The 25,014-nt window shown below is 57.1% G+C and overlaps 3 protein-coding genes across 14 annotated transcripts in view; 1 reads left to right on the forward strand and 2 right to left on the reverse strand.

The window, feature by feature from the left end:
• The window catches only part of SLC26A11 (solute carrier family 26 member 11), a 33,744-nt gene extending 33,378 nt beyond the window's left edge, over positions 1-366 (reverse strand). For 2 of the 4 annotated variants that reach the window (XM_063706025.1, XM_055389304.2), the window contains exon 1: positions 142-228. The gene's annotated coding sequence lies outside the window, so the exon portion shown is untranslated. Of the gene's footprint in view, positions 1-141 lie in introns of all 4 variants that reach the window. The other 2 variants (XM_055389305.2, XM_019027463.4) reach the window with 2 other exon arrangements.
• SGSH (N-sulfoglucosamine sulfohydrolase) lies at positions 249-11,206 on the forward strand. 4 transcript variants are annotated; one of them, XM_004040857.5, is made up of 8 exons: positions 249-410; positions 3,371-3,531; positions 5,426-5,531; positions 5,798-5,948; positions 6,235-6,391; positions 6,678-6,759; positions 8,299-8,502; positions 9,561-11,206. In XM_004040857.5, the coding sequence occupies exons 1-8, from the start codon at positions 323-325 to the stop codon at positions 10,118-10,120; spliced, it is 1,509 nt and encodes a 502-aa protein (XP_004040905.3). In that variant the 5' UTR covers positions 249-322; the 3' UTR covers positions 10,121-11,206. The 4 variants fall into 4 exon arrangements, with proteins under 4 accessions (XP_004040905.3, XP_030867616.1, XP_055245285.2 ...); XM_031011756.3 differs by having other exon boundaries at positions 257-410; positions 9,385-11,206; XM_055389310.2 differs by having other exon boundaries at positions 269-410; positions 3,336-3,531.
• CARD14 (caspase recruitment domain family member 14) overlaps positions 11,165-25,014 on the reverse strand; it is a 30,501-nt gene continuing 16,651 nt past the window's right edge. For 5 of the 6 annotated variants that reach the window (XM_019027465.4, XM_055389298.2, XM_055389300.2 and 2 more), the window contains 11 exons: positions 24,826-24,920; positions 22,353-22,416; positions 21,924-22,116; positions 18,650-18,776; positions 18,100-18,340; positions 16,625-16,688; positions 16,169-16,283; positions 15,306-15,476; positions 14,879-15,000; positions 13,445-13,560; positions 11,165-12,357 (listed from right to left, as the gene is read on the reverse strand). In XM_019027465.4, coding sequence (XP_018883010.4) covers positions 12,150-12,357; positions 13,445-13,560; positions 14,879-15,000; positions 15,306-15,476; positions 16,169-16,283; positions 16,625-16,688; positions 18,100-18,340; positions 18,650-18,776; positions 21,924-22,116; positions 22,353-22,416; positions 24,826-24,920 — 1,516 coding nt within the window. In that variant the 3' untranslated portion in view covers positions 11,165-12,149. Of the gene's footprint in view, positions 12,358-13,444; positions 13,561-14,878; positions 15,001-15,305; positions 15,477-16,158; positions 16,284-16,624; positions 16,689-18,099; positions 18,341-18,649; positions 18,777-21,923; positions 22,117-22,352; positions 22,417-24,825; positions 24,921-25,014 lie in introns of those variants that run through there. The other variant, XM_055389302.2, reaches the window with a different exon arrangement.

The raw sequence follows: 25,014 nt of genomic DNA on the forward strand, positions 1-25,014 counted from the left end.
CGGGGGAGTGGTCCCCACGGGAGGCCCCCGCACTTTAGGACTCCGCGCTGGCCCCCGCGTCGGCTGCCCGGCGACCCCGGCCACTGTCCGCACCCCCTGCCCCTGGTCCCCGCTCGCCGCCCTCGCGGGCCACGGACTCACCCACTCGGCGATGCAGCTTGGGGTCTCCTGGCGTCGCCGCAGCTGGGTCCGCAGGAATCGCCGGGGACAGGCCGGGGCGGGGTCTGGCGCGCACGTGACCGGGGTCGGGGCAGGGGGCGGGGCCGAGCGGGAGACCAGAGCCGGAGCCGGATCCCGATCCCGAGTCCGAGCCGCCGCCGCCATGAGCTGCCCCGTGCCCGCCTGCTGCGCGCTGCTGCTAGTCCTGGGGCTCTGCCGGGCGCGTCCCCGGAACGCACTGCTGCTCCTCGGTGAGTGCCGGCGCCGCCCCCCCACGCCCACCTGCGGTGGCCCGGGGAAGTGGCCACTGGCCTCCTCCCCACCCGTGGTCAATGCTGACCCTAGTGTGCCCTGCCCTTGTATCCCCCACTGCCATTCTCTCTCGTCCTCCTCTCTGTGCCGCCCCCAGACTCTTCATGGGTGTCTCCCCAGAGAGGGCAGCAAGGGCTGGAGGAGTGAGCCCCAGCATCCAGCACCCCTACACTTATCTCCTGCCGCCTGTCCCACCCTCCTCTGACCCTGCCCAGCCAGGGCTCAGGGGTCCACGGATCTCAAATCCCTCTTGGGAGGGGATCCCAGAGGAGGGGCTGGTGCTCAGGTCCCCAGAGACTGCAGACAGGGTGCCCTCCTGGCTCTCATTTCCGACCCCAGAGCCTGTGGCTCAGCTGTCTTTTCCCTTATCCCAAGGGCACAGCCCTCCACCACCCACCCACCACGGTCTCCCCCAACCCCAGTCCCTCTCAGAAACCCCAGGTTCCTCCAGAGCAAGCACCGTGCTGCTCACAAGACTTCCGGTTTGGGTAATCAAGGCTCTGGCTCATGACAAGTGACAAGGCCAAACCCAATGCCTGCGATTCTTTCCCCTTCTGAGGTCTGGCACCCTGCCAGTTGCCCTCTTTCTGATTAATTTTGTGGTCTCTGGGCGGGGATTCGGCTCACTGTAACATAAACAGCTCTCCTGCCAACTCCTCACCTCCCAGAAACACAGCAGAGAATCTGCATGGACCCTCACCTGTGGATCAGGATTCCTACAGGAGGCTTTCAGAGTCCAGGCTATGCGGCCCCTGGGCTAGGGCCTTTCTTAGCACGGACTGCCATGGATCGGCTTAAACAGAAATGTATTTCTCACAGTTCTGTGGGCTGAAAATCCAAGGTCAGGGTGCCAGCTTGGTTGGGTTCCAGTGAGGGTCCACTTTCAGCTTACAGGTGGTCACCCTCTCACTGTTTCCTCACATGACAAGCGGATAGGGGTGGTCTCACTTCCTTTTCCTTTCTTTTTTTTTTTTTTTTTTTTTTGTGAGACGGGGTCTCACTCTGTCACCCAGGCTGGAGCGCAGTAGCACAATCACAGCCCACTGCAGCCTCAACCTCCCAGGCTCAAGTGATCCTCCTGCCTCAGCCTCCCAAGTAGCTGGGACCTCAAGTGCACATCACCATGCCTGGCTAATTTTTGTATTTTTTGTAGAGACAAGGTCTCACTGTGTTGCCCAGGCTGGTCTCGAACTCCTGGGCTCAAGCAATCTTCCTGCCTTGGCCTCCCGGGTGCTGGGCTTACGGGCATGAAACACTGCACCCGGCCCTCTCTCTTTTCCTGTAAGTCCACAGTCCTGTCAGATCAGGGTCTCATCCTTATGATTCATTTACCCTTAATTAAGGACCCTGTGTCCAGATACAGTGATGTTGGCATTAGGGCTTCAGCATATGAATTCTGGGAGAACGCAGTTCAGACCATAGCAGGCCCACAGCCAAGTGCCGAGACACTCTGGGTTTGGAGAAGGGCAGCTTTCTTCCTGGCCTGCGGGTACGGAGCACAGCCCATCCCGCTCTCCCTCCAGGTTTACCTGGCTGCCATGTGCTCACACCTGTGGGTACTGTGGGGTGGAGGATGGAAGCCCAACTGGAAGGTGCCCAGCCTCCTCTGTCCATCCATGGACCACATTGCCTCTGAGGGAGCTGGGGAAAGTGTTGGTCTGGGGGTTCCCACCAGCCTCTCCTGTGGTGCCCCCAGTGTCCTCTACTCCAGAGCAGGGGGAAGAAGCTTGGTGTGGTTGTAGGAGTTCAGCGGCCTGTCCCTGTTTCCTGCTGCCCAGTGTGTGGCCTTGGGCACTGCACCTCACCTTTCTGGGCCTCAGCTGCTTTGTGTAGGATGAAAGGGTTGAAATAGACAACCTGCAAGGTCACTAGGCCTTTGAGATGGCATCAGTGAGAAGCAGTGGTGGGACGCACACACATAGAGCTTTAGACGCGCCCTGGGCGAGGCTCTCCTGCCCTCTGCCCCATGCGGTTTCCGCTGAGCCCAGAATTGCCCAGCAGTTCTGTGGCCATGCGTTCAGCCGCTGTCTGCCTAAATGCCTAGCCGGCTAACACGCCCACCCAGGTAGCATGCCTGCTGGGGTATCATCAAGCTTGTTGGGACATCATGCCTGCATGAGTATCTTGCCCACTTGGGTACCATGCCTGCCTGCTAACATGCCTGTGCAGGTACCAGGCTTGCCTGGGTACCATGCCCATCTGCTTATACCCACCATCTATCAGTCCAGCCTCCATACCATGCTCACTGCCGACATACCCACCATCTATCAGTCCGGCCTCTATACCATGCTCACCTGCTGACATACCCACCATCTATCAGTCCAGCCTCCATACCATGCTCACCTGCCGACATACCCACCATCTATCAGTCCAGCCTCCATACCATGCTCACCTGCTGACATACCCACCATCTATCAGTCCCGCCTCCATACCATGCTCACCTGCCGACATACCCACCATGTATCAGTCCAGCCTCCATACCATGCTCACCTGCTGACGTAGCCACTGGGTCTCAGGCCGCCTGGGCACCCTGCCTTCCTGCTGATATACCCACCAGGTATTGTGCCTACTAGGTACCATGCCTTCTTGCTGACATACCCAGTGGGTATGGGGTCTTCTGGATACATGCCTGCCTGCTAACATACCCACCAAGTGTGAGACCTGCTAACATGCCCTCTGGTACCATGCTTGCCTGATGTACCCACTCGGGTGTCATGCCTCCTAGGTAATGGAGTACTCTGTCACGATAGCATTTCACGCTGAGTGTTCACACTGAGCCAGTACCATGCCCACCTGGGTGTCTCGCCTCCTGGCATCACAGTCCCAGCCTCCCTCACTCCCAGTGCTGTTTCTCGTGACCGCAGCCGACCGTGCGCTGTCTGTCTCCCACCTCACGCAGCTGATGACGGAGGCTTTGAGAGTGGCGCGTACAACAACAGCGCCGTCGCCACCCCGCACCTGGACGCCTTGGCCCGCCGCAGCCTCCTGTTCCGCAACGCCTTCACCTCGGTCAGCAGCTGCTCTCCCAGCCGCGCCAGCCTCCTCACTGGCCTGCCCCAGGTGAGGTGCAAGGGGCGGGAGGAGGGGGTGGGCAGGGAGTAGACAGGCTGCGTCCGGGGCCCAGGCCTTTGCCACGTCTCCCATCCCTGGGATCCCGGGGGGTGTTGCCCACTTTCCCTCCCACCTCCAGGAGGAGGCACAGCCTATGGCTATGAGTGCAGACTAGGGGCTCCGACTCACCCGCCAGCCCTGGCTGCACTGCTGTGTGTGGCCTTGAGCAAGTAACCTACCTCCCTGTGCCTCAGTTTCCTCATCTGTAAGATGGTGGGTATAATGAGATGCCACTCTAGTTATGGGGATTGGCGGGGCTAATGCTTTGTATGTAAACACTTAGTGTGAGGCCTGGTGGGCTCACTCAGCATGAACCGCCATGGCCACAGTGTCCCAGGAATGCCATGGTGCAGGGAGCGGACACCGGTAAGGCACACATGCTCCTATTTTACTGTGGTAAAATGCACAAACATCAACATTCCCATCTTAGCCATTTTTCAGCGCACAGTTCCGGGGCATTAAGTGCATTCACGGTGTTGTGCAGCCATCACCACCATCCGTCTCCAGAACTTTTCCATCTTCCCAAACAGAAGCTCTGTCCCGTGAAACACCGGCTCCACATTCTCCCTCCCCATCCCCTGTCTCTATGAATCTGACTGCTCCAGGGGCCACATAAGAGTGGAATCACACAGGACTAGTCCGTTTTTTTTTTGAGTTGGAGTCTCACTCTGTCACCCAGGCTGGAGTGCTGTGGTGCAATCTTGGCTCACTGCAGCCTCTGCCTCCCAGGTTCCAGCGATTCTCCTGCCTCAGCCTCCCGAGTAGCTGGGATTACAGGTGTGTGCCACCACGCCTGTCTAATTTTTGTATTTTTAGTAGAGATGGGGTTTCATCATGTTGGTCAGGCTGGTTTCGAACTCCTGGCCTCAAGTGATCTGCCCGCCTCGACCTCCCAAAGTGCTGGGATTACAGGCGTGAGCCACCGAGCCCAGCCCCCCTTTTGTGTCCTTACTTCACTCAGCACAATGTCCTCAGGGTTAACCATATGCTGTAGCACGAGTCAGAACTTCCCTCCTCTTCAGGGCTGAGCCATATTCCAGTGGATGGATGGGCCCCGCATTTTGCTTCTCCATATTCACCCGTCAGTGGGCACTTGGGTTGCTGCTACCCTTTGGCTGTTGTGAATAAAGCTGCTATGAACATGGGTGTTTAAGGACACTTGTTCTTTTAGTCTCACTCTGTTGCCCAGGCTGGAGTGCAGTGGTGTGATCTCGGCTCACTGCAACCTCCACCTCCCAGATTCAAGCCATTCTCCTACCTCAGCCTCCTGAGTAGCTGGGACTACAGGCGCCCGCCACCACGCCCAGCTAATTTTTGTATTTTTAGTAGAGACAAGGTTTCACCGTGTTGGCCAGGCTGTTCTCGATCTCCTGACCTCATGATCCACCCGCCTTGGCCTCCCAAAGTGCCGGGATTACAGGTGTGAGCCACCACGCCCGGCCGGCGGTCTGAGTTTTTAAAATGTACAACATCTTTTACAATATAAAATAACTAGGTAATAAAACAAGGCCTGACCCTGTCTTTTTCACTCTGTAACGTGTGATCCTAACAGAAGAGTTCAAAAGTACGGATACGCAAAAAGAACATCAAGGCCACCCTCGTGCCGGTGCACGCCCTGCAGGTCCCCTTCTTTCTTGCGAAGTCCTCCTTTCACGAGAGGGACCCATGGGCCTATCGGGCAGGGGGTGGGAGGTACAGCCAGTGTCTCTGGGTGCTGGCCACTCGAAGTCTAAATCAGGGCCCCGAGAAGGCCCCTGGGGATGGGAGGGCCGTGGGAGAACAGGTGCGGCAGGCGGGCTCTGGCTGTCCGGGGGCCCTGGACCTCATGCACCTTCGCTGGCAGCATCAGAACGGGATGTACGGGCTGCACCAGGACGTGCACCACTTCAACTCCTTCGACAAGGTGCGGAGCCTGCCGCTGCTGCTCAGCCAAGCTGGTGTGCGCACAGGTGAGGACCCCGTGCTGAGGACAGGGCGTGGGGTGAGGCACAGAGGCCAGGCCAGAGCCCAGGAGGTTCGGCACCTTGTACCAAGGCACCCTCAGCCCCCATGGCCTGCCCTTAGCTCTTGTCCAAAGGATCTGGGCCTGGGTCTCCTGGCTGGGCTGTGTGTCCACGAGAACCCACAGTGCGCTTAGGGCCGAGAGGGGCAGAGAAGGGAGCAGAAAGGGTTGGGAGGCTGAAGGGACTCTGGCCAGGCCTCTCTTCCCGCCCAGGCATCATCGGGAAGAAGCATGTGGGGCCGGAGACCGTGTACCCGTTTGACTTTGCGTACACGGAGGAGAATGGCTCCGTCCTCCAGGTGGGGCGGAACATCACTAGAATTAAGCTGCTCGTCCGGAAATTCCTGCAGACTCAGGATGACCGGTATGAGTCGGGGCCCCTGCCCCTTCCCCCTGGCGGCTGGTCCCAGAGCACAGCCCGGAGTCTTCCGGCGGGATGCATGGGCCCCCACGTGGCTCGAATGGGGGCAGGGGTGAAGGTTCCAGGTACTCGAGTTAGCCTGGTCAGAGGGAGAAGGGACGTGGGGAAACTGAGGCAGTGAGGGTCACAGGTTGACTTCCAGATACAGAGGAGGAGGCAGAGCCGAGGGGCTTCCTCTGCCAGGTGGCAGTGGCCCCGCAGCCTTGGCAATGAGCCTCCTCCCGTGCAGGCCTTTCTTCCTCTACGTCGCCTTCCACGACCCCCACCGCTGTGGGCACTCCCAGCCCCAGTATGGAACCTTCTGTGAGAAGTTTGGCAACGGAGAGAGCGGCATGGGTCGTATCCCAGACTGGACCCCCCAGGCCTACGACCCACTGGACGTGCTGGTAGGACGGCCCCTCCCGTGTTTCAGGACGCCCGTCAGCCCTGGGTCGGGGACCCTGGCCTCCTCTGAGCTTGCAGCCCTGGCCCTAGATGATGAAGAAAGAGGCTCTGACCAAATCGGATTCAGGTTCCCATCCTCGGGGCCACAGAGAGAACCGTAGAGAGACAGGGTGGTCCAGAGTGAGGCTGTTCTGGGCTAATCCATTTGCAGGAGGCCCCGGGGAGAAGGCTGGACACTGCTCCCCCAGTCTGTCTGTTCTAAGCCTGGCTCCCCACCACCTGCCCCAGGTGCCTTACTTCGTCCCCAACACCCCGGCAGCCCGAGCCGACCTGGCCGCTCAGTACACCACCGTCGGCCGCATGGACCAAGGTGGGCTTGCAGAACCGGGCACTGGAAGGGGTGCCACGGCCTGGGTCCCCCATCCTGGGCCAGCGCCCTCTTAGGTCACAGCATAATGTGGGTGAGGGTCCCAGTGTGGCAGGCCCTGTGCTGCAGCTGGCAGAGCCCACATTGAGAGGAGGGGCCTGTGGGTGGCATCAGGACCCACCCCCGGGGCTGCCCTGATGTGGACCTGCTCCTGGGCTGGGGCCTTCGGGTGCCCCAGAGGTTGCGTGAAGACTTCAGATATTTCCAGTCACAGGACCTGGGTCAGATTTGGGGGTTTGGAGTTCCTTAGCATATGCAGATGGAGAACTTGAGGTCTGTGAGTTTTTTGTGGTTGATGACTTACAGCAACCAAAATTTGTACTCTCACAGTTCGGGAGGCCAGAAGTTTGAAATCAAGGTGTCAGCAGGGCCATGCTCCCCTGAAGGCCTAGGGGAGACCCTGCCTTTCCTCTTCCAGCTTCTGGGGGCTGTGCCAGTGCTGGGCATTCCTGGGCTGGCGGCAGCATCGCCCCCATCCCCGCTGAAGCCTTCACGTGGCCTTTTTTCCTGTGTCTCCTCTTTGTGTCTCCACTTCTTCTTTTTTTTTTTTTTTTTTGAGACTGAGTCTTGCTCTGTCACCCAGGCGGGAGTGCAGTGGCGCAATCTCGGTTCACTACAACCACCACCTCCCGGGTTCAAGCGATTTTTCTGTCTCAGCCTCCAAAGTAGCTAGGACTGCAATCGCATGCCACCACGCCCAGCTAATTTTTATATTTTTAGTAGAGACGGGGTTTCACCACATTGGCCAGGCTGGTCTTGAACTCCTGACCTCGTGATCCGCCCGCCTCAGCCTCCCAAAGTGCTGGGATTACAGGCGTGAGGCACCGCACCCGGCCTGTTTCCGCTTTTTATAAGGACCCCGTCGGGTTTAGGGCCTACCTGAGCACTTCAGGATGATTTTGTCCCAGGATCTTTATTCGTGAAGTTCCCCTTTCCAAACAAGGCCCCCTTCACAGATTCCAGCACACATGTCTTTTGGGGTCAGGGGTCACCATTTAACCCACGACAGGAGGTCGGGACCTTTGCCATTTCCCTATTGGTGCCATTAATTCTTAGTGAGCTGGGAAGGAGCGGGTATAGAGGAAGCCTCGTCCTCTGGCCCCAGCTGGGAAGGAGCGGGTATAGAGGAAGCCTCGTCCTCTGGCCCCTGCCCTATTTGCTCCATGGGACAGACACGAGATGCCGGAGAACTCAAAAGCCGGCGGGCACCAGGGAGCAGCTGCCTGGGGGTGACACAGAAGTGCCAAGGGATGGCTGGAGTCCCTGGAGGCCCATTCGAGGCCTGCTCAGGGAATGGGAGCTGGGCGGAGCTGGGCAAGAGCTGGGCAAGAGCCAGGGCCATTGGGAAGAACTACAGGGTGCTTTCGAATCCGGAAAGCGCTGGAGCCCAGCGGCCGGATGAAGCAGCAGGTGGGTCTACACACACCCACTGCCTCCCTCCGTGTCTGCGGCTGAGCTCTGCTTCTCGGCCCCTGACCACAGGAGTTGGACTGGTGCTCCAGGAGCTGCGTGACGCCGGTGTTCTGAACGACACACTGGTGATCTTCACGTCCGACAACGGGATCCCCTTCCCCAGCGGCAGGACCAACCTGTACTGGCCGGGCACTGCTGAACCCTTACTTGTGTCATCCCCGGAGCACCCAAAACGCTGGGGTCAAGTCAGCGAGGCCTACGTGAGCCTCCTAGGTATGCCTTTGTCTGTCTCCGTCAGGAAGGGGGTGGGAGTGGATCTGGGACGGGGCCATGACCTGTCAGATGCTGCTCCACACCCATTACCTAATGTGGCTCTCATATCATCTGGGTGAGGAAGGGACTGTCACTCCCACTCTACAGAGGAAAAGAATGAGGCTCAGAGAGGTGAAGTAAGCTGCTCAGGATTGCACAGCTGGTAAGCACTAAGCTAGGATTCTCGCTTGGATCCTGTAGCTTTCAAAACCATTGCCTTTTCCCCGCCTACCTCCGATGAGCTTCAGAATCACCTGGGATGCTTGTTAATCTCCAAATTGCAAATCCCAGGGTGTCCGATTCAGTAGATCTTGGCGGGCTCAAGAATTTGCATGTCTGACAAGTTCCCAGGTGATGCCGATATTGTGGGCCTGGGGACCCCTCTCTGAGCATCCGTGCACCCCATCCTGCCTTCCTGGGGGACCCAAAGCACCTCATGACCCTGCTCATTCCTAAAAAGACCTAGGACATCTAGTCCCATGTTATGGATGTGCAGACAAAGACACGGGTGCAGGAAGACTTTGTGAGGGGCTCGGGGTGACCCCTTCGGCACAGGGCAGAGGCTCGTGTGTCCTGCCCACTGCCTGGCAGAGCCTCCAGGTGGGGTGGGTCCGGGACAGCAGGAAACTCAGGTTCCCTTTCCCTCCGAGCTCGTGGCCCACATCTCTCTTGGGGCCCACATCTCTCTCTGGCCCCAAATTATGAGCCAGGAGCACTGTGGCCACACCCACCACAGGGCTGGAGTAGACGAGCTACCGAAAAGGAGACTTCTTTTCCAGTCCATAGGATTTTAGAAGGATCCTAAATGTCACCGCATCAGGGCCTCTTGTTATACCATTCAAGGCACTGAGGCCCAGAGAGATGATGTGGCAGTGAGAGGTGTCGGCTCGACAAGGCACCTCCCGCTGCTGATTGGATTGGAGAAGGTAGCCGCCCAGAGTGGCGTAGGTTCGGCCCTTCCGAGGGCAGCTCCTGTGTGCTGAGGGCTCTGCTGCTCTGAGATGCCGCGTCCCTTCCAGACCTCACGCCCACCATCTTGGATTGGTTCTCGATCCCGTACCCCAGCTACGCCATCTTTGGCTCAAAGACCATCCACCTCACTGGCCGGTCCCTCCTGCCGGCGCTGGAGGCCGAGCCCCTCTGGGCCACCGTCTTTGGCAGCCAGAGCCACCACGAGGTCACCATGTCCTACCCCATGCGCTCCGTGCAGCACCGGCACTTCCGCCTCGTGCACAACCTCAACTTCAAGATGCCCTTTCCCATCGACCAGGACTTCTACGTCTCACCCACCTTCCAGGACCTCCTGAACCGCACCACAGCTGGTCAGCCCACGGGCTGGTACAAGGACCTCCGTCATTACTACTACCGGGCGCGCTGGGAGCTCTACGACCGGAGCCAGGACCCCCACGAGACCCAGAACCTGGCCGCCGACCCGCGCTTTGCTCAGCTTCTGGAGATGCTTCGGGACCAGCTGGCCAAGTGGCAGTGGGAGACCCATGACCCCTGGGTGTGCGCCCCCGACGGCGTCCTCGAGGAGAAGCTCTCTCCCCAGTGCCAGCCCCTCCACAATGAGCTGTGACCATCCCAGGAGGCCTGTGCACACATCCCAGGCACGTCCCAGACACATCCCACACGTGTCCGTGTGGCCGGCCAGCCTGGGGAGTAGTGGCAACGGCCCTTCCGTCCACACTCCCATCCAAGGAGGGTTCTTCCTTCCTGTGGGGTCACTCTTGCCATTGCCTGGAGGGGGACCAGAGCATGTGACCAGAGCATGTGCCCAGCCCCTTCACCACCAGGGGCACTGCCGTCATGGCAGGGCACACAGTTGTCCTTGTGTCTGAACCATGTCCCAGCACGGGAATTCTAGACATACGTGGTCTGCGGACAGGGCAGCGCCCCCAGCCCATGACAAGGGAGTCTTGTTTTCTGGCTTGGTTTGGGGACCTGCAAATGGGAGGCCTGAGGCCCTCTTCAGGCTTTGGCAGCCACAGATACTTCTGAACCCTTCACAGAGAGCAGGCAGGGGCTTCGGTGCCGCGTGGGCAGTACGCAGGTCCCACCCACACTCACCTGGGAGCACGGCGCCTGGCTCTTACCAGCGTCTGGCCTAGAGGAAGCCTTTGAGCGACCTTTGGGCAGGTTTCTGCTTCTGTTTTGCCCCATGGTCAAGTCCCTGTTACCCAGGCAGGTTTCAGCTGACTGGCCGCAGGCTCCCTGAGTGAAGAGCTTGAACCTGTGGTGTTTCTGGGCAGAAGCTTATCTTTTTTGAGAGTGTCTGAAGATGAAGGCATGGCGATGCCCATCCTCTGGCTTGGGTTAATTCTTCGGTGACACTGGCATTGCTGGGTGGCAATGCCCGTCCTCTGGCTTGGGTTAATTCTTTGGTGACACTGGCATTGCTGGGTGGCGATGCCCGTCCTCTGGCTTGGGTTAATTCTTGGATGACGTCGGCGTTGCTGGGAGAATGTGCCGCTCCTGCCCTGCCTCCACCCACCTCAGGAGCAGAAGCCCGGCCTGGACACCCCTCGAAGGAGAGGGTGCTTCCTTGAGTAGGTGGGCTCCCCTTGCCCTTCCCTCCCTATCACTCCATACTGGGGTGGGCTGGAGGAAGCCACAGGCCAGCTATTGTAAAAGCTTTTTATTTTAGTAAAATATACAGAAGTTATTTTTCTGAACTCATTTATGATGATACCAACCTGAATTCTAGAACAGCTTCCTGATTCTTGGACACTGCTGTCAAAATGACATTCAGTCTGCAACAGCCCCAGGAGGCAGGGGCAAGGCCAGGTGCTGGGGGACCTGGGTCCTCCCCGAGCCCTGAAGGTGGAGTAAAGATGTTTGGCCCAAGAAGGGCTGGGGTGCAAAGCCAGGTCAGGGGAAGGCAGAGTCCGCTGGGCCTTGTACGGGGGTACTGGTGCCAGGCTTCTCTGGGACACCCCCACCGAACAGGCACAGAGGCCACAGGGCACAGACCCACTGAAAGTACCGTCTCCACCACCCAGAGGCTTTATTTACAAGTAAACACACTGGTCTTTGTAAACTGGAGTTCCTGAGGCATCGCAGCCTCAGAAGCTGAGAAAAGGTGGCCAGGGTCACAGCATATGTGGGCTTGTGCCTCTGCCCCGGGCAAGGGTGGCAGCGACCTTGGGGACCACCCAGGCTCCCCACCCGCTGCCTCTGTGCTTTTGGTCACTCCAAAAGCCTTTGACACATCAAAATGTAAAAGGGAAGTGCAGCCCCCATAGATTTGAATCGGGCCTGCAGACAGGCGGTTTTCCAGAGAGGTCCGGGGCCTCCGGTTCTAGGGAAGGCATGGGAAGACATCCCTCCTGTCCCACTGCAGAAACATTCTCAGGGTTTCCAGTTCAGACCATGCCAAGCCTGGTAAAGGGTGAAGATGTTTCCACAGAAAAGTGTGCAGTTACAAGTGGCTTCACTGTGTGTGACCTGCACGTGGTGAGGGTTCAAGGTTAGACCCCACCAGTGGGGAGAGCCGGCCTCATGTGCCAAGGAGCCCACAGCTGTGCCAAGAGGGCCTGGGCTGAGGAACAGGACTGCATTAACAGGCACACAGAAGCCCCCACAGTCCCGGGAAGGGGCACGGTGCATCATTGGGGGCTCTGCTCTGTCCACACCACCTTCTTTTGCTCGTCGGCGATGGCCTGGCGGACACAGCTGAGCAGGCCATCCAGGTCGCTCCAGCTGTCAGGAGCCAGGCTGGTGTATAGACAGGGCGCCCGGTCCAGGTCTCCCTCCTCCTGCCTCGCAGCCTCCAGGAGCTGCTCCTCTGAGGTGCCCAACCGCTGTAGGCCCTTCCTGCACAGGCCAGAGTTGGGGGGGCGGGCTCAGGGGAGAGCAAGGGCCCAGGAGCCCTGGCTAGGGTAGTGATGACATGCACCCAAACACCCCTAAACACAGGTGGCCTCGCTTTGAGGGGACCTTGTAAAGAAAATAGGCCCCAGGCCCCAGTGGTGGGAGGCAGGTTGTCTAGAACACAGCCTTGCTTCCTGGAGTAGAAAGGGCACAGTAGCAGGACATCTTGGTCTGTCCCCAGGAAACCAAGTAATTTTTTTACTTTTTTTTTTTTTTTTTGTCCTTAGCCGACAAGGATTAGATTGTGCTAGCCAAGCACCAGTAAGTGGAGGGTCAGTGGAGCTGAGGCCGGGTGGGGTTCTGGCCTTACAATGGTCCTCTGAGCTGCTCTTGGGGGAGGGAGTGCCAATTTGTTAATTTACAACTTTAAATTTCAATTATAAAATGTCATTTTCCAGTGACTAGGCTACTTTTGCCCACTGTAAAAGGCACCGTCATCCTGGTATCAAGATTCTGGAGAGGCCAGATTTGAAATCAAGTTTGTTTGGTAAGCGTGAAATCAGAGCAGTTTTCGTTGTTGTTGTTTTGTTTTGTTGAGACAGAGTCTCGCTCTGTCACCCAGGCTGGAGTGCAGTGGCGTGATCTCGGCTCACCGCAACTCCACCTCCCGGTTCAAGTGATTCTCCTGCCTCAGCCTCCCGAGTAGCTGGGATTACAGGCGCCTGCCACCACACCTGGCTAGTTTTTGTATTTTTAATAGAGACAGGGTTTCTCCATGTTGGCGAGGCTGGTCTCGAACTGCTGACCTCAGGCAATCTGCCCACCTTGGCCGCCCAAAGTACTGGGATTACAGGTGTGAGTCACCACGCCCGGCCAAAATCAGGGGAATCTCATGAGCAATCAGCAGGTCCCTTGTCCCGAAGTTATGTGGAAACGGCCCTGTCAGCGCCTCAGCTTCCTGCAGACCGCAGAGCACACTCCAGAGGCAACTGCCGTGGGCTTTGGGGGACCCCAGGAGCCGCTTCGAAGCCCCTGCCCAGCCCCCAGGAGCCGCTTCAAAGCCCCTGCCCAGCCCCCAGCGTGCACCTACTTGAGCTTCTTTGCCATCTTCTCGTTGACAGAGACGTGGATGACGATGGGGAAGATGTCCATCCTGTGCAGGGTGCAGACACTGTCCAGCTGGACGTCCAGGAGGGCATGGGTGTTCTTTGTGGGAGGGAGAGGAGAAGTGAGTCAAGATCACAGGCCTCAGAGGAAGCAAAGGGAGCCAACGCCCAGGTCAGAAGGGCCCTCCGGACAGGCTGAGGGCAGGGCAGGAGCTGGGCAGAGCTGAATTTTGTAGAGGAGATGAGGGAAGAGAGCTTGCCACTTTCTTCTCTCTTTTTTTTATTTTTTATTTTTTATTTTTTTGAAACGGAGTCTCGCTCTGTCGCCCAGGCTGGAGTGCAGTGGCGCGATCTCGGCTCACTGCAAGCTCTGCCTCCCGGGTTCATGCCATTCTCCTGTCTCAGCCTCCCGAGTAGCTGGGACTACAGGCACCCACCACCACGCCTGGCTAATTTTTTCTGTTTTTAGTAGAGACAGGGTTTCACCGTGTTAGCCAGGATGGTCTTGATCTCCTGACCTCAGGTGATCTGCCCGCCTTGGCCACCCAAAGTGCTGGGATTAGAGGCGTGAGCCACCACACCTGGCCCACTTTTAATTTTTTTAGCTTTTAAATGTTTTGTAGAGACGGGTGTCTCACTGTGTTGCTCAGGCTGGTCTCAAATTCCTGGGCTCAAGCAATCTTCCCACCTAGGCCTCCCAAAGTGTGGGGATTACAGGCGCGAGCCACTGTGCCCTGCTACTTTCTTCTCTTTTTATTTTTTAATTTTTTTTAGTTGAAAAATTTTTTTTAGAGACGGGTCTCACTGTGTTGCTCAGGCTGGTCTTGAACTCCTGGGCTCAAGCGATCCTCCCACCTCGGGTTCCCAAAGTGCTGGGATGACAGGCGTGAGCCCCAGGCCCAGCTGAGTTTGCCACTTTCTAAATGAGGCTGTGTGCTGTGCAGTATTAAGAGTTTCCATCCCTTTGATTTTTCACTGGGAAAATCTAGAAATTGTGAGCTCTGGGGATGAGGTGAACTTGGCATGGAGCTCCGCCAACCCCTACAGGAGGCACCCAGATGCCAGACTCGGCTTCCCATGCCTGTGCAGACACAAAGCTGTGGTTCACGGGGAGCTGCTTTTCATGCGTTTGCGCCTTCAAACATGGGGAGTGTTGTTAGCTCGGATTTATTCATTCTTGAACAAATATCTATTAAACATCCCCCAAGCTAAGGAAACTGAGATTCAAGGAGTTAGGAGACCTCACCCACAGTCACGTGGATCCTAACTGGCTGAGATGAGTTTTGGGCTCCTGCTGGGCTGTTGGGACCCAGAGGTCGGCGACAAGGTCACCCAGGTCTCAGGTCGGTCCCTGTACCTTTATCTCATCCCCCTCCTCTGCATTCCCGAAACCCTTCCCACCCCGCCCTTGCCCTCACCTTTTCCATGAGGGACTCCACAGCATGGCGGGTCACCCAGCAGCGGCCCCCGGACACCTCTCCCTCCTGGATGATGTCCCCTCTCTGGCTCCAGGCCTCATACTCCTCCTGGCTCAAGTACTCTGCAGGTGACATTGGACGGGGCCATCATAGACCAGCTGTGTGGGGGTCTGGGGGAGTCCCATGGTAAACACCCCTGTCCCCGTGAACCCCGCCAGCACTGGGAGAAGCTCTTCTTAGGGTGTCCACTTTACAAACCTGACCCTGCACGCCCTGCTCTGTGCCCTGCACCTCCATCCTGAACTATCTGGACACAGCAGGTGACTGTGGGAATGTGTGTGGTGGGGGAGGGAAGGAGGAGGGAGGAAGGGAAGGAGGAGGGAAGGGAAGGTGGGAGGGGTAGAGGGATTCCCAGGCAACAGCATACCTGCCAGGCACTTCTTAAACCCTCGGAGGAGGCACAGTTTCTCGCTCAGGATCTTCCCAACCGCCCTGGGCACGAAGAGCACAGGCCGGGGCCGGGCGGGTCGATGGGGCCGCACCAGGGTATAGGGCACCAGGGTGAGGCAGCTCTCGGCCCAGAAGCACGTGCTGGAGCCTGTGGAGGAGAGGATCCTGAGGGTGGGTGAGGCTGCGGCAGCCCCCAGCCAGCCCACCCTGCCCCGGGAGGGACTGGGTCTGCTTTGCTCACTGCAGCAGCCCCAGCACCTAGAATTCCAGGGACACAGGCTCAGCGGTCACAGGACTCGCTCCCAGTTCCACAGCCCCTGGCTGAGCGGCTCCTTTGCACGGGGGTTACACAGCTCTGTGGCTCTCCAGGGACTGCTTTGCAGCCTGCAACTTAATCCTGTTTCCTGTAGGCCCAAGGGAGGATGGCGGAAGCCAGGGTTTTCTTCCTTCCAAAGGATCTGGGAGAGTGGCACCCTTCTCCTCAGCCATCCTCCAGGGCACAGGGTCCCAGCCCTCCCTCTGTCCTGTACTCCTCTCCTGAAATTTTTTTTTTTCCTGAGACGGAGTTTTGCTCTTATTGCCCAGGCTGGAGTGCAATGGCGCCATCTCGGCTCACTGCCACCTCTGCCTCCCGGGTTCAGGCGATTCTCCTGCCTCAGCCTCCCGAGTATCTAGGATTACAGGTGTGCGCCACCACACCCAGCCCCATGATTCTTGAAGACCAGATCCTGGCCTAAATGAGTGGCATCCCCCTGCCCCAGCTGACCAACTAGCAGCAGCTCCCAAAGCCCCTCACCCGCTTGGAGCCAGCGGCCCCTGTGCCAGCTCACCAGGCCTCACCCTCCATCCTGCTGGGGTCCAACTGGCCCCTGTCAAAGGACAAACGCAGAGGGCTGGCCTTGGCTTTGTCCATACTGACGATGCGGACCAGCTTCTGTGGTCCCCCAGAAGATGACTAAAGGAGGGACGGAGAAAGGATGAGGAGGAGCTGTTGAAGCCATCAACAGGAATGGGAATTCAGGGGAGATGATTGGCACTAGGGCGACCTGGGAGTGATGCAGAGGCGCAGATGCTCTGAGAACAGCCCGAGGTGTGTCTGCACTTGTGCAAGAGCCTGCAGGCTGGGCAGGGGCTGCAGACCCTGCCCTGGTTTGAAGGGGCACAGAGGAGAGACAGGTGGGGTTACCCTCCAATCAGCAGCCCACTCTCCACACAGTGCCTCCTGCCACCCTGCCAGCACCGAGCCCCTCTTCCAGCCCACCCCAGTGGGGTCCAGGCCCCTCCCTGGAGCCTCACCTTGCGGGTCACGGTGCACTGCTGAGTCATGTCCTGGATGAGGGCTATGAGCTGCTGCTGAGCCCTGCAGAGACCAGCAGAGGCCCTGACCCAGCTGCCTCCTGCCAGGTGAGCAGGGCAGGGAAGAGCCGAGCAGGGGAGAGTGGGGGAGATGGCTGGGTGGGAGAGAAGGCCCTCCACCTAGAGCTCCACACACCCCTTTGCTGCAGGCTGGAGTGCTCCCTCCTGGCGGCCATGCCAGTCTCCAGAGCTTTCAAAAGACTCCAGGGCCTCAGCCCACCCCTGGAGATGCTGATTTACTTGTCCTGGGGCGGGACCCAGGGGGTGCTGTTGAGCAGCCAGGGTACAGGGCCCCACTCCAGGACCTCAGTATTCATGGTGGGTCCCTGGCCTGCAGCCTGGAGTCACCGAGAGAGCTGTTAGAAATGCAGAGTGCCAGGCCTCTCCCTGGACCTGCTGGCTCCAATCCCCAGGGGACCTGAGTTTGCAATGAGTGATGGGGGTGCTGAGCTCAACACTCCTGCTTTCTAGCACTGTGCTTTCCGTGCACTTGAAACTTGGAGCCTCCCATAGGCTAATCTAGAACAATGGTTTTCTTTTCTTTTCTTTTTTTTTTTTTTTTTTTTGAGACAGAGTCTCACTCTGTCGCCCAGGCTGGAGTGCAATGGCTCAATCCCGGCTCACTGCAACCTCTGCCTCCCGGGTTCAAGTGATTTTCCTGCCTCAGCCTCCTGAGTAGGTGGGATTACAGGCACCTGCCACCACACCCAGCTAAGTTTTTTGTATTTTTAATAGAGACAAGGTTTCACCAGGTTACCCAGGCTGGTCTCGAACTCCTGACCTCAGATGATCCACCCGCCTCGGCCTCCCAGAGTGCTGGGATTACAGGTGTGAGCCACCATGCTCGGCCTAGAGCAATGGTTTTCAATGGAGCAAGGCAAGGGGCAATGTCACTCCCCAGGGAGGGTGACCAGCTGTCCCTGCTTGCCTAGGACCGAGGGGCTTCCCTGCAAGTGGGGCTTTCAGTGCTAAGACCAAGACAGTCCTAGGAGAACCAGGGGACCCCTGGCAACCTATAGAGACATTTCTGGTTGTCACAGCTGGGGCATGGGAGTGCTCCCGGCATCCTGGGTAGGGCGGCCAGGGATGCTGCTCTACATCCTGCAGTGCCCAGGACGGCCCCACCACAGACGGGGATCCAGCCCCAAACGTCCATGGTACCAGAGCTAAGAAACCCAGAGCTAAGAAACCCAGATCTAGAATGTTCTAGAATGAACATTTCATTTGCAATATATAAAGCATCCATCACAAAGAAACAACATCTTCAGCAGTGATCTTGGCAGGCTTCCCTCCTTAGGGGGGTCTCACCACGCCCACCCTCTATTGCTGGGCAGGAGGAGGAAGCCGAGGCAGGCTGGGTGCCATTTCCCTGTGGGCCTCTCTGAGGACGCACCGAGCTCGCGGCAGCTGCTCACCTGGAGTAGTTGGGGATGGTGCCGTGCGCGGCAGTATCCTTCATGGTGTAAGAGTTCACGCGGTGGGCATGCCAGCAGCCGCAGCCCTGGAACATGGTGTCGGTGACGTGCAGGACCTCGTTGCAGTGCACCTGCAGCTCCCCTTTGGCCCTGCCCTCCATGGCCAGGTTGACCCGGATGTAGAATGAGTCCCCCGAGGTCGCCACTTTGGCCTCCAGGTCCTGGAGTAGCCTCTTGTAACCTGATAAAAGGGGACATGAGCCACAGATGAGCCACAGATACGAGCCTCTGCGAGGAAGGTTGCAGAAAATTAAAGTAGGAGAGAAGGAAGGACCCTCCCAGTCTCAGAAGCTGCTCTGGCACTGGAGTCAGTGGGTGGGAGGTTTCCAGCTGGCTTGGGGGCCTCCTGGGGACCTGGGGCACAGCCTGGCTGATCCTCTCTTGGCTCTGGGGGTCCCGGGCTGCTGGGCGTGCAGAAGAACCACCAGGGACTTAAGGGTCGTGGAGACTGGCCAGGCAGCTGTGCACACGAGAGGAGTGGTATGTGTACCGTCTGTGTTGACCTTCACAGACAGGCAGCAGAAGCCGTCCACCCTCCTGAGAAGCCCCACGGCCTCCTCCAGGGTCGTGTCCTCCAGGACTGCCTTGAACAAGGGCTCTGAGGCTCCGTAATCAACCTGAGGGCAAGTCGAGAAGGTCAGTCTCTTTCCCCCGGGACTCTGAATCCAGCCAGAATGCAGAGGGTGCTGAGGGCACTGAGGCAAGGCGCAGGCCAGCCCTGCAGTAGGACCACTGCCTGCACGCCTTGGTCAAAACAAAGCCACACCACCAGAGCCTCTGTGGGGCCTTCAAACCTCTAGTGATGCATGCTACACATGGTGCTGGCCAGAGAGTCAACTGCCAACCCTTCCCCAGTCGAGATCGGGGGTTCTTTGTGATAAGCACTTTCCTGTCTTGAAAAAAAAAAAAGAAAAGAAAGAACCTCGGTTCTAGAACATTCAAGAGCATTCTAGATAGAGGTTTCTTAGCCTTGGGATCATTCTGTGCTGCTGCGGGCTGTACCGGGCCCTGTAGGATGCTGAGTGGCATCCCTGGCCTTCACCTACCCGATGCCCTGGCTCTCCACCCACAGCCTTCCCCGCTGTGAAGGCCCACCCCCCAGGGCTTCCACCATCCACTTCATTTCTTCTCAATATTGTTCTAAGCTTAGGAGAGTAGATATTTTTACAATAAAAATTAAGATGTGTTTTAACACCATTAGAATCTAATTGGCCCCCTTAGGATATCGGGACTATCTCCCTGAACATCGTCAAGGGGCTCTGTTGCTTGAACTACCTCAGAGCTGATAATTGGGAACCTTAAGAGCAGGGTTCCCCAACCCCTGGGCCACAGACTGGTACTGGTCCATGGTCCGTCAGGACCCGGGCCACACAGCAGGAGGGGCGTGATGGGCGAGTGAGCATTACGGCCTCAGCTCCACCTCCTGTCAGCTCAGCACAGCAGTAGATTCTCAGAGGAGCATGAGCCCTGTTGTGAACTGTGCACGTGAGGGATCTAGGTTTCACGCTCCTTATGAGAATCTAATTCCTGATGATCTGTGACCGTCTCCCATCACCCCCAGATGGGACCGTCTAGTTGCAGGAAAACAAGCTCAGGGCTCCCACTGATTCTGAATTATGGTTCCGTGTATGATTCTTTCATTACATATTACAGTGTAATAATAATAGAAATAAAGTGTACAATCAAGTAACGTGCTTGAATCATCCCAAAACCGTCCCTCACAACCCGGTCTGTGGAAAAGTTGTCTTCCATGAAGCCGGTCTCTGGTGCCAAAAAGGTTGGGGACTGCTGCTTAAGAGGACAACTAGAAATGTAAAGAACGGCTGGGCATGGTGGCTGATGCCTGTAATCCCAGCACTTTAGGAGGCTGAGGTGGGTGGATCACTTGAGGTCAGGAGTTCGAGATCAGCCTGGCCAACATGGTGAAACCCTGTCTCTACTAAAAATACAAAAATTAGCCGGGTGTGGTGGCAGGCACCTGTAATCCCAGCTACATGGGAGGCTGAGGCAAGAGAATCGCTTGAACCCAGGGGGTGGAGGTTGCAGTGGGCCAAGATCGAGCCACTGCACTCCAGCCTGGGCGACAGAGCAAGACTCTGTCTCAAAAAAAAAAAAAAAAAAAAAAAAAATGACATGTAAACAAAGGCTTCCCGGGTCATGTGGAGGACGTGAAGGACGCTTGGATTAGGTGCTCCATGTGCTATCATTCGAGCCCTGGGGGAGCTCAGCATTTGGACAGCCTGTTCCAAGGGGGCAGTGAGGGGTGCATGGAACACTCCTGCCCAAGGGGTTCAGACGCATCCTCTCCCCGCCTCTGTGCTCACCTTCCCACCCCAGAGTCCCCATCCCCAGTCCCCTCCTGGGGGCCGCAGGGTGAGCCTCTGGGATGAGGTGAAGCCCATCTTGCACATTTCTTGGTTTAAAATTTTTTCATATTAAGAAAGCACTGTGCTTTCCTTTTTCTTTTCTTTTTTTCTTTTTTGAGACCGAGTCTCACTCTGTCACCCAGGCTGGAGTGCAGTGGCACCATCTCAGCTCACTGCAACCTCCGCCTCCCAGGTTCAAGTGATTCTCCTGCCTCAGCCTCCTGAGTAGCTGGGATTATAGATACCGGCTATTTTTTTTTTTTTTTTTGTATTTTTAGTAGAGATGGGGTTTCACCATGTTGTCCAGGCTGGTCTCAAACCCTGACCTCAGGTGATCTGCCTGCCCCAGCCTCCCAAAGTGCTGGGATTACAGGCATAAGCCACCGTGCCTGGCCTTTTTTTTTCTTTTCTTTTTTTTTTTTTTTTTTTGAGACAAGGCTTTGCTCTGTCACCCAGGCTCGAGTGCAGTGGTGCAATGATAGCTCATTGCAGCCTCAATCTCCTTGGCTCAGGCATCTGAGTAGCTAGGACTACAGGCATGTACCACTGTGCCCAGAAGTATTTTTTTTTCCTAAAGTTTAATAATTCTGCTTTTAGGCCACATCAGAGTCACCCCCTGACCATGCAGGCGCCCACCACCACACCTGGCTAATTTTTGCATTTTTAGTAGAGACGGGGTTTCGCCGTGTTGGCCAGGCTGGTCTCGAACTTCTGACCTCAAGTGATCTGCCTGCCTCAGCCTTCTGCTGGGATTACAGGCATGAGCCACCACACCTGGCCAGGTTGTACATTTGTGTCCATTTATCTTCTCAGCAGTTTTGTGCGTTTCGTAACAACAACAAAAAAGTTTTAGAAAATGTCCCCAAATTAGCCGGGCATGGTAGCGCATGCTTGTGGTCTGGTCCCAGCTACTTAAGAGGCTGAGGTGGGAGGATCAATTGAGCCTGGGGAGGTTGAGGCTGCAGTGAGCTGTGATCGCACCGCAGCACTCTAGCCTGGGTGACAGAGTGAGACCCTGTTTCAAAACAACAAACAAAAAAAAAGAAAGAAAAGAAATGCCCCAATGGTTAAAATAGTGAATTTTATGTCACGTGTATTTTACTGTACACACCCAAAGTGACCACCCAGAGCAGCCCAGTCAAGGGGCCTCATGCAAAGACCCCTGGTAAGAAGCGCTGCATGGCAGCAGCCACCACGGGTGACATGCTGGGTTCTGCACGGCACAACTCTCATCTATAAATGAGCAGAACGCTTTACGTCAGCCCAGGAAAGAGCAGGGGCCCAGCCCAGAGTGGATCTGCATCGTCTGGGGGAGGTGAAGTCTGCCTGGGTCACCCCACCCGCTGCCACTGCCCCCATGAGGAGCCCGGGGGACAGGAGGGGCCTCGCACGGCTCACCATCACGATCTGGGTGCCCGGGCGCAAGGCCATCTGGTCCGCTGCCGAGCCCGGGGTGACCCGGTGGATGAAGATGCCCGTGAGGTTCCCGCCGATGACGCTGATCTGCTCCAGCAATGCATCCCCCTGGAACGCCAGCATGGTGACCTGGCTCAGGATCCTGCGGGCTGGCCTCCGCCGCATGAGGACGCCGCTGCAGGCCGGGAGATGACCGGCTTGTGCACTGCCCAGAGCAGGAGAGCTGGCAAGGCCACCTCCCCATTGCTTCCCTCTGGCCCCAGTGTTCTGGAATTCTCCTCCCCCTCCATGGCCCCATGTGCTTGAAAAGGCTGTTGCCTCCCATTGGTAATAGGACACTCACCCTCTGCTCTGCCACTCCCTGGCCCTGGTTCCCCAGCCAGCCTCGGAGGATTCCCACCTGCTGCTTACCTCTCCGAGACATCAAGGCTTCCAGGGGAGACTGGCTGCAGGCTGCTTTCCAGCTGCGGAAGGTCTGGGAGGAAGCCAAGAGCTCACAGATCTTGGTCACCCCACGGCTGATGGGGCATCCTGTAACCTCCTGTAACCTCAGCCTCTTCTCCCTCAGCCTCAGGCCCCACTGCCTGTTCCATCCTTTGTGCTGAGGCTGAACTTTCTCTTCCTCCACCCCTTCCTCAGTGCTTGGGACCCTGATTTCATCTTTCCTAAAATCACTGTAACTAGTGAGGAGCTGCAACTGGGAGGGTCTGACCACCACATGCTATTTTGTGATATTTGAATGAGTTGCCAACATTTGAAAGACAGGGAGGTTTCACCTAAAATCTGGATTTCTGGCTTCACTTGAAAAAAATATCTGCTGTAACCCTGGGGCTGCATTTCCGCACTGACCTGTATTTCTGCATGGACCTGCATTTCAGGACTGGCCTGCATTACTGCATTTACCTCAATGTCTGCGTGGGCCTGCACTGCACTGGCCTTTCTTTCTTCTTTTTTTTTTTTTTTTTGAGACAGAGTCTCACTCTGTCGCCCAGGCTGGAGTACAGTGCCGTGATCTCAGCTCACTGCAACCTCCGCCTCCTGGGTTCAAGCAATTCTTCTGCCTCAGCCTCCTGAGTAGCTGGGACTAGAGGCATGCGCCACCACGCCCAGATAATTTTTGTATTTTTAGTAGATACGGGAGTTCACCATGTTGACCAGGCTGGTCTCGAACTCCTGACCTCATGATCCACCCACTTTGGCCTCCCAAAGTGCTGGGATTACAGGCGTGAGCCAACACACCCGGCCCTGGCCTGCCTTTCTACATGGATCTGCATTCCTTTTGTTGTTGTTGTTATTGTTGTTGAGACGGAGTCTCGCTCTGTCGCCAGGCTGGAGTGCAGTGGGGCGATCTTGGCTCACTGCAACCTCTGCCTCCCAGGTTCAAGTGATTCTCCTGCCTCAGCCTCCTGAGTAACTGGGACTACAGGTGTGTGCCACCATGCCCAGCTGACTTTTGTATTTTTAGTAGAGACGAGGTTTCACCATGTTGGCCAGGATGGTCTCGATCTCTTGACCTCATGATCCGCCCACCTTGACCTCCCAAACATGGACCTGTATTTCTACCCAGACCTGCACTACTGTACTACACAGCACTTCCACGCTGCCCTGCATTTCCACGCTGCCCTGCATTTCCACGCTGCCCTGCATTTCCACACTGGCCTGCATTTCCACACAGGCCTGCATTTCTGTGTGGCCGCAATCACTGGCACTGGCCAGCGGCTGCCTGCTTCTTACCCCAGACTCCTCTGCTTCCCAGCTGAGGAAGTTGGCAGGTCTCTGAGTTGTCAATACTAGGACTAGAGGCTCCCCAGGGTCTCCCAAGCTCTAGCATTTTACTGTACAGCCTGTGAGCCCCCGAACCAGGGAGCAGCCTGCCAGGGTCCACGGCTGCAAGTCTCACTCTGTGAACCACACAGCAGAGCCAGGGCCAGCAGAGACCTGAGAGTTCACTAGGCCTGGCTCACAGGCAAAAACCCATTGGGATCACATTCAAAGCCAATGAAATGAGCTGTGTACTCTGGATGTATTTGAGGTCAATTCCACTAAAAGTATATGCAACCAGGGCATTACGCAGAATCCTCACAGAGGAAAAATAAAGAGGAATAAGCCCCCCTTCTCATCTCACATCTAATTTAGATATGCCTTGGGTGGTCTCTCTCGATTTATCACTGTTATAAATAAAAACGTGTATGAGTCCCCAAAGATGAAGGTTTCTGATTCTGCGACCCACAGAAGGCACAGGGGCAGCGCAGGGCACTTGCGCCCCCTGGTGGCCACGGGGTGAATTCCAAATGGGGAGCAAAGCACCTGCTGTGTGCAAGGCCCAAGGCTGGGAGCCGGTCGCGCCGAGGTGGAAAGGATTAAGGCACCCACCCATGACGGGTCCACGGACTTGGGAAGGAGAGAGGGCCGGTCCAATCACAAACAGAAATGAGCCACAGGAGAAGCGCGAGGCCTCTGGGCCAGCGCCTGAGAGGAGAGATGCTCCCCACAGGTAGATGTCACGCTGTGCCTCGCCTCAGCCTGGCACCACTAAGCGACCCTGCCTGCTGTCTTCTGAAACCACTGGGAAGCCCAAGCGTTACAGATCAGAGCAGGGGGCTGGGTGCTGAGCAGGGCGTGGATCAGACACAACCCCCCTGGCTCTAGGGAAAAACACAAGGACGCCAGCAGACAGAGCGCAGCCGGCCTTCGGCTTATGCTGGCTGGCAGGCGGGACTTTCCCAAAGTGCAAGGTCGAGGCCAAGGTCAAGGCCCAGGGCAGAAGTTGAGCTCTGCTTCTATCTGCCCTTTCCCTGGAGAGAGGCCCCGGCTTTCTCATCAGCTCCCTGCTCTGCCCAGGGGAGGTGGACTGCTGTGGAGGTTCAGGGTTGGGCGTGCTCACCTGCCGTGTCTAGGAGCTCATAATCCAGGTGTGGGTCGCCTGCCTTAGCTCCCGGCGGGGCTCCCGGGTCTCCCTCCGGGATCTCCAGGCAGCTGCTGCAAAGCACAAGCAGCAGCAGGCTCAAACTGCATCACCTGCTCCCTCTGAGTCCCCACGCCCCAAGCACTGGCCCCCAGCACCTGCCAGCTC

This window comes from Gorilla gorilla, chromosome 4 (assembly GCF_029281585.2).
Source record: "Gorilla gorilla gorilla isolate KB3781 chromosome 4, NHGRI_mGorGor1-v2.1_pri, whole genome shotgun sequence".
Lineage (NCBI taxonomy): Eukaryota > Metazoa > Chordata > Mammalia > Primates > Hominidae > Gorilla > Gorilla gorilla.

What these genes read in the sequence shown, in the direction of transcription:
- SGSH (XM_004040857.5), top strand. Translation starts at nt 323, where the DNA reads ATGAGCTGCCCCGTGCCCGCCTGCTGCGCGCTGCTGCTAGTCCTGGGG. An exon ending in TCCTCACTGGCCTGCCCCAG is followed by an intron (nt 3,532 to 5,425) that starts GTGAGGTGCAAG and finishes CTTCGCTGGCAG; the next exon opens with CATCAGAACGGGATGTACGG. An exon ending in GGCCTACGTGAGCCTCCTAG is followed by an intron (nt 8,503 to 9,560) that starts GTATGCCTTTGT and finishes CGTCCCTTCCAG; the next exon opens with ACCTCACGCCCACCATCTTG.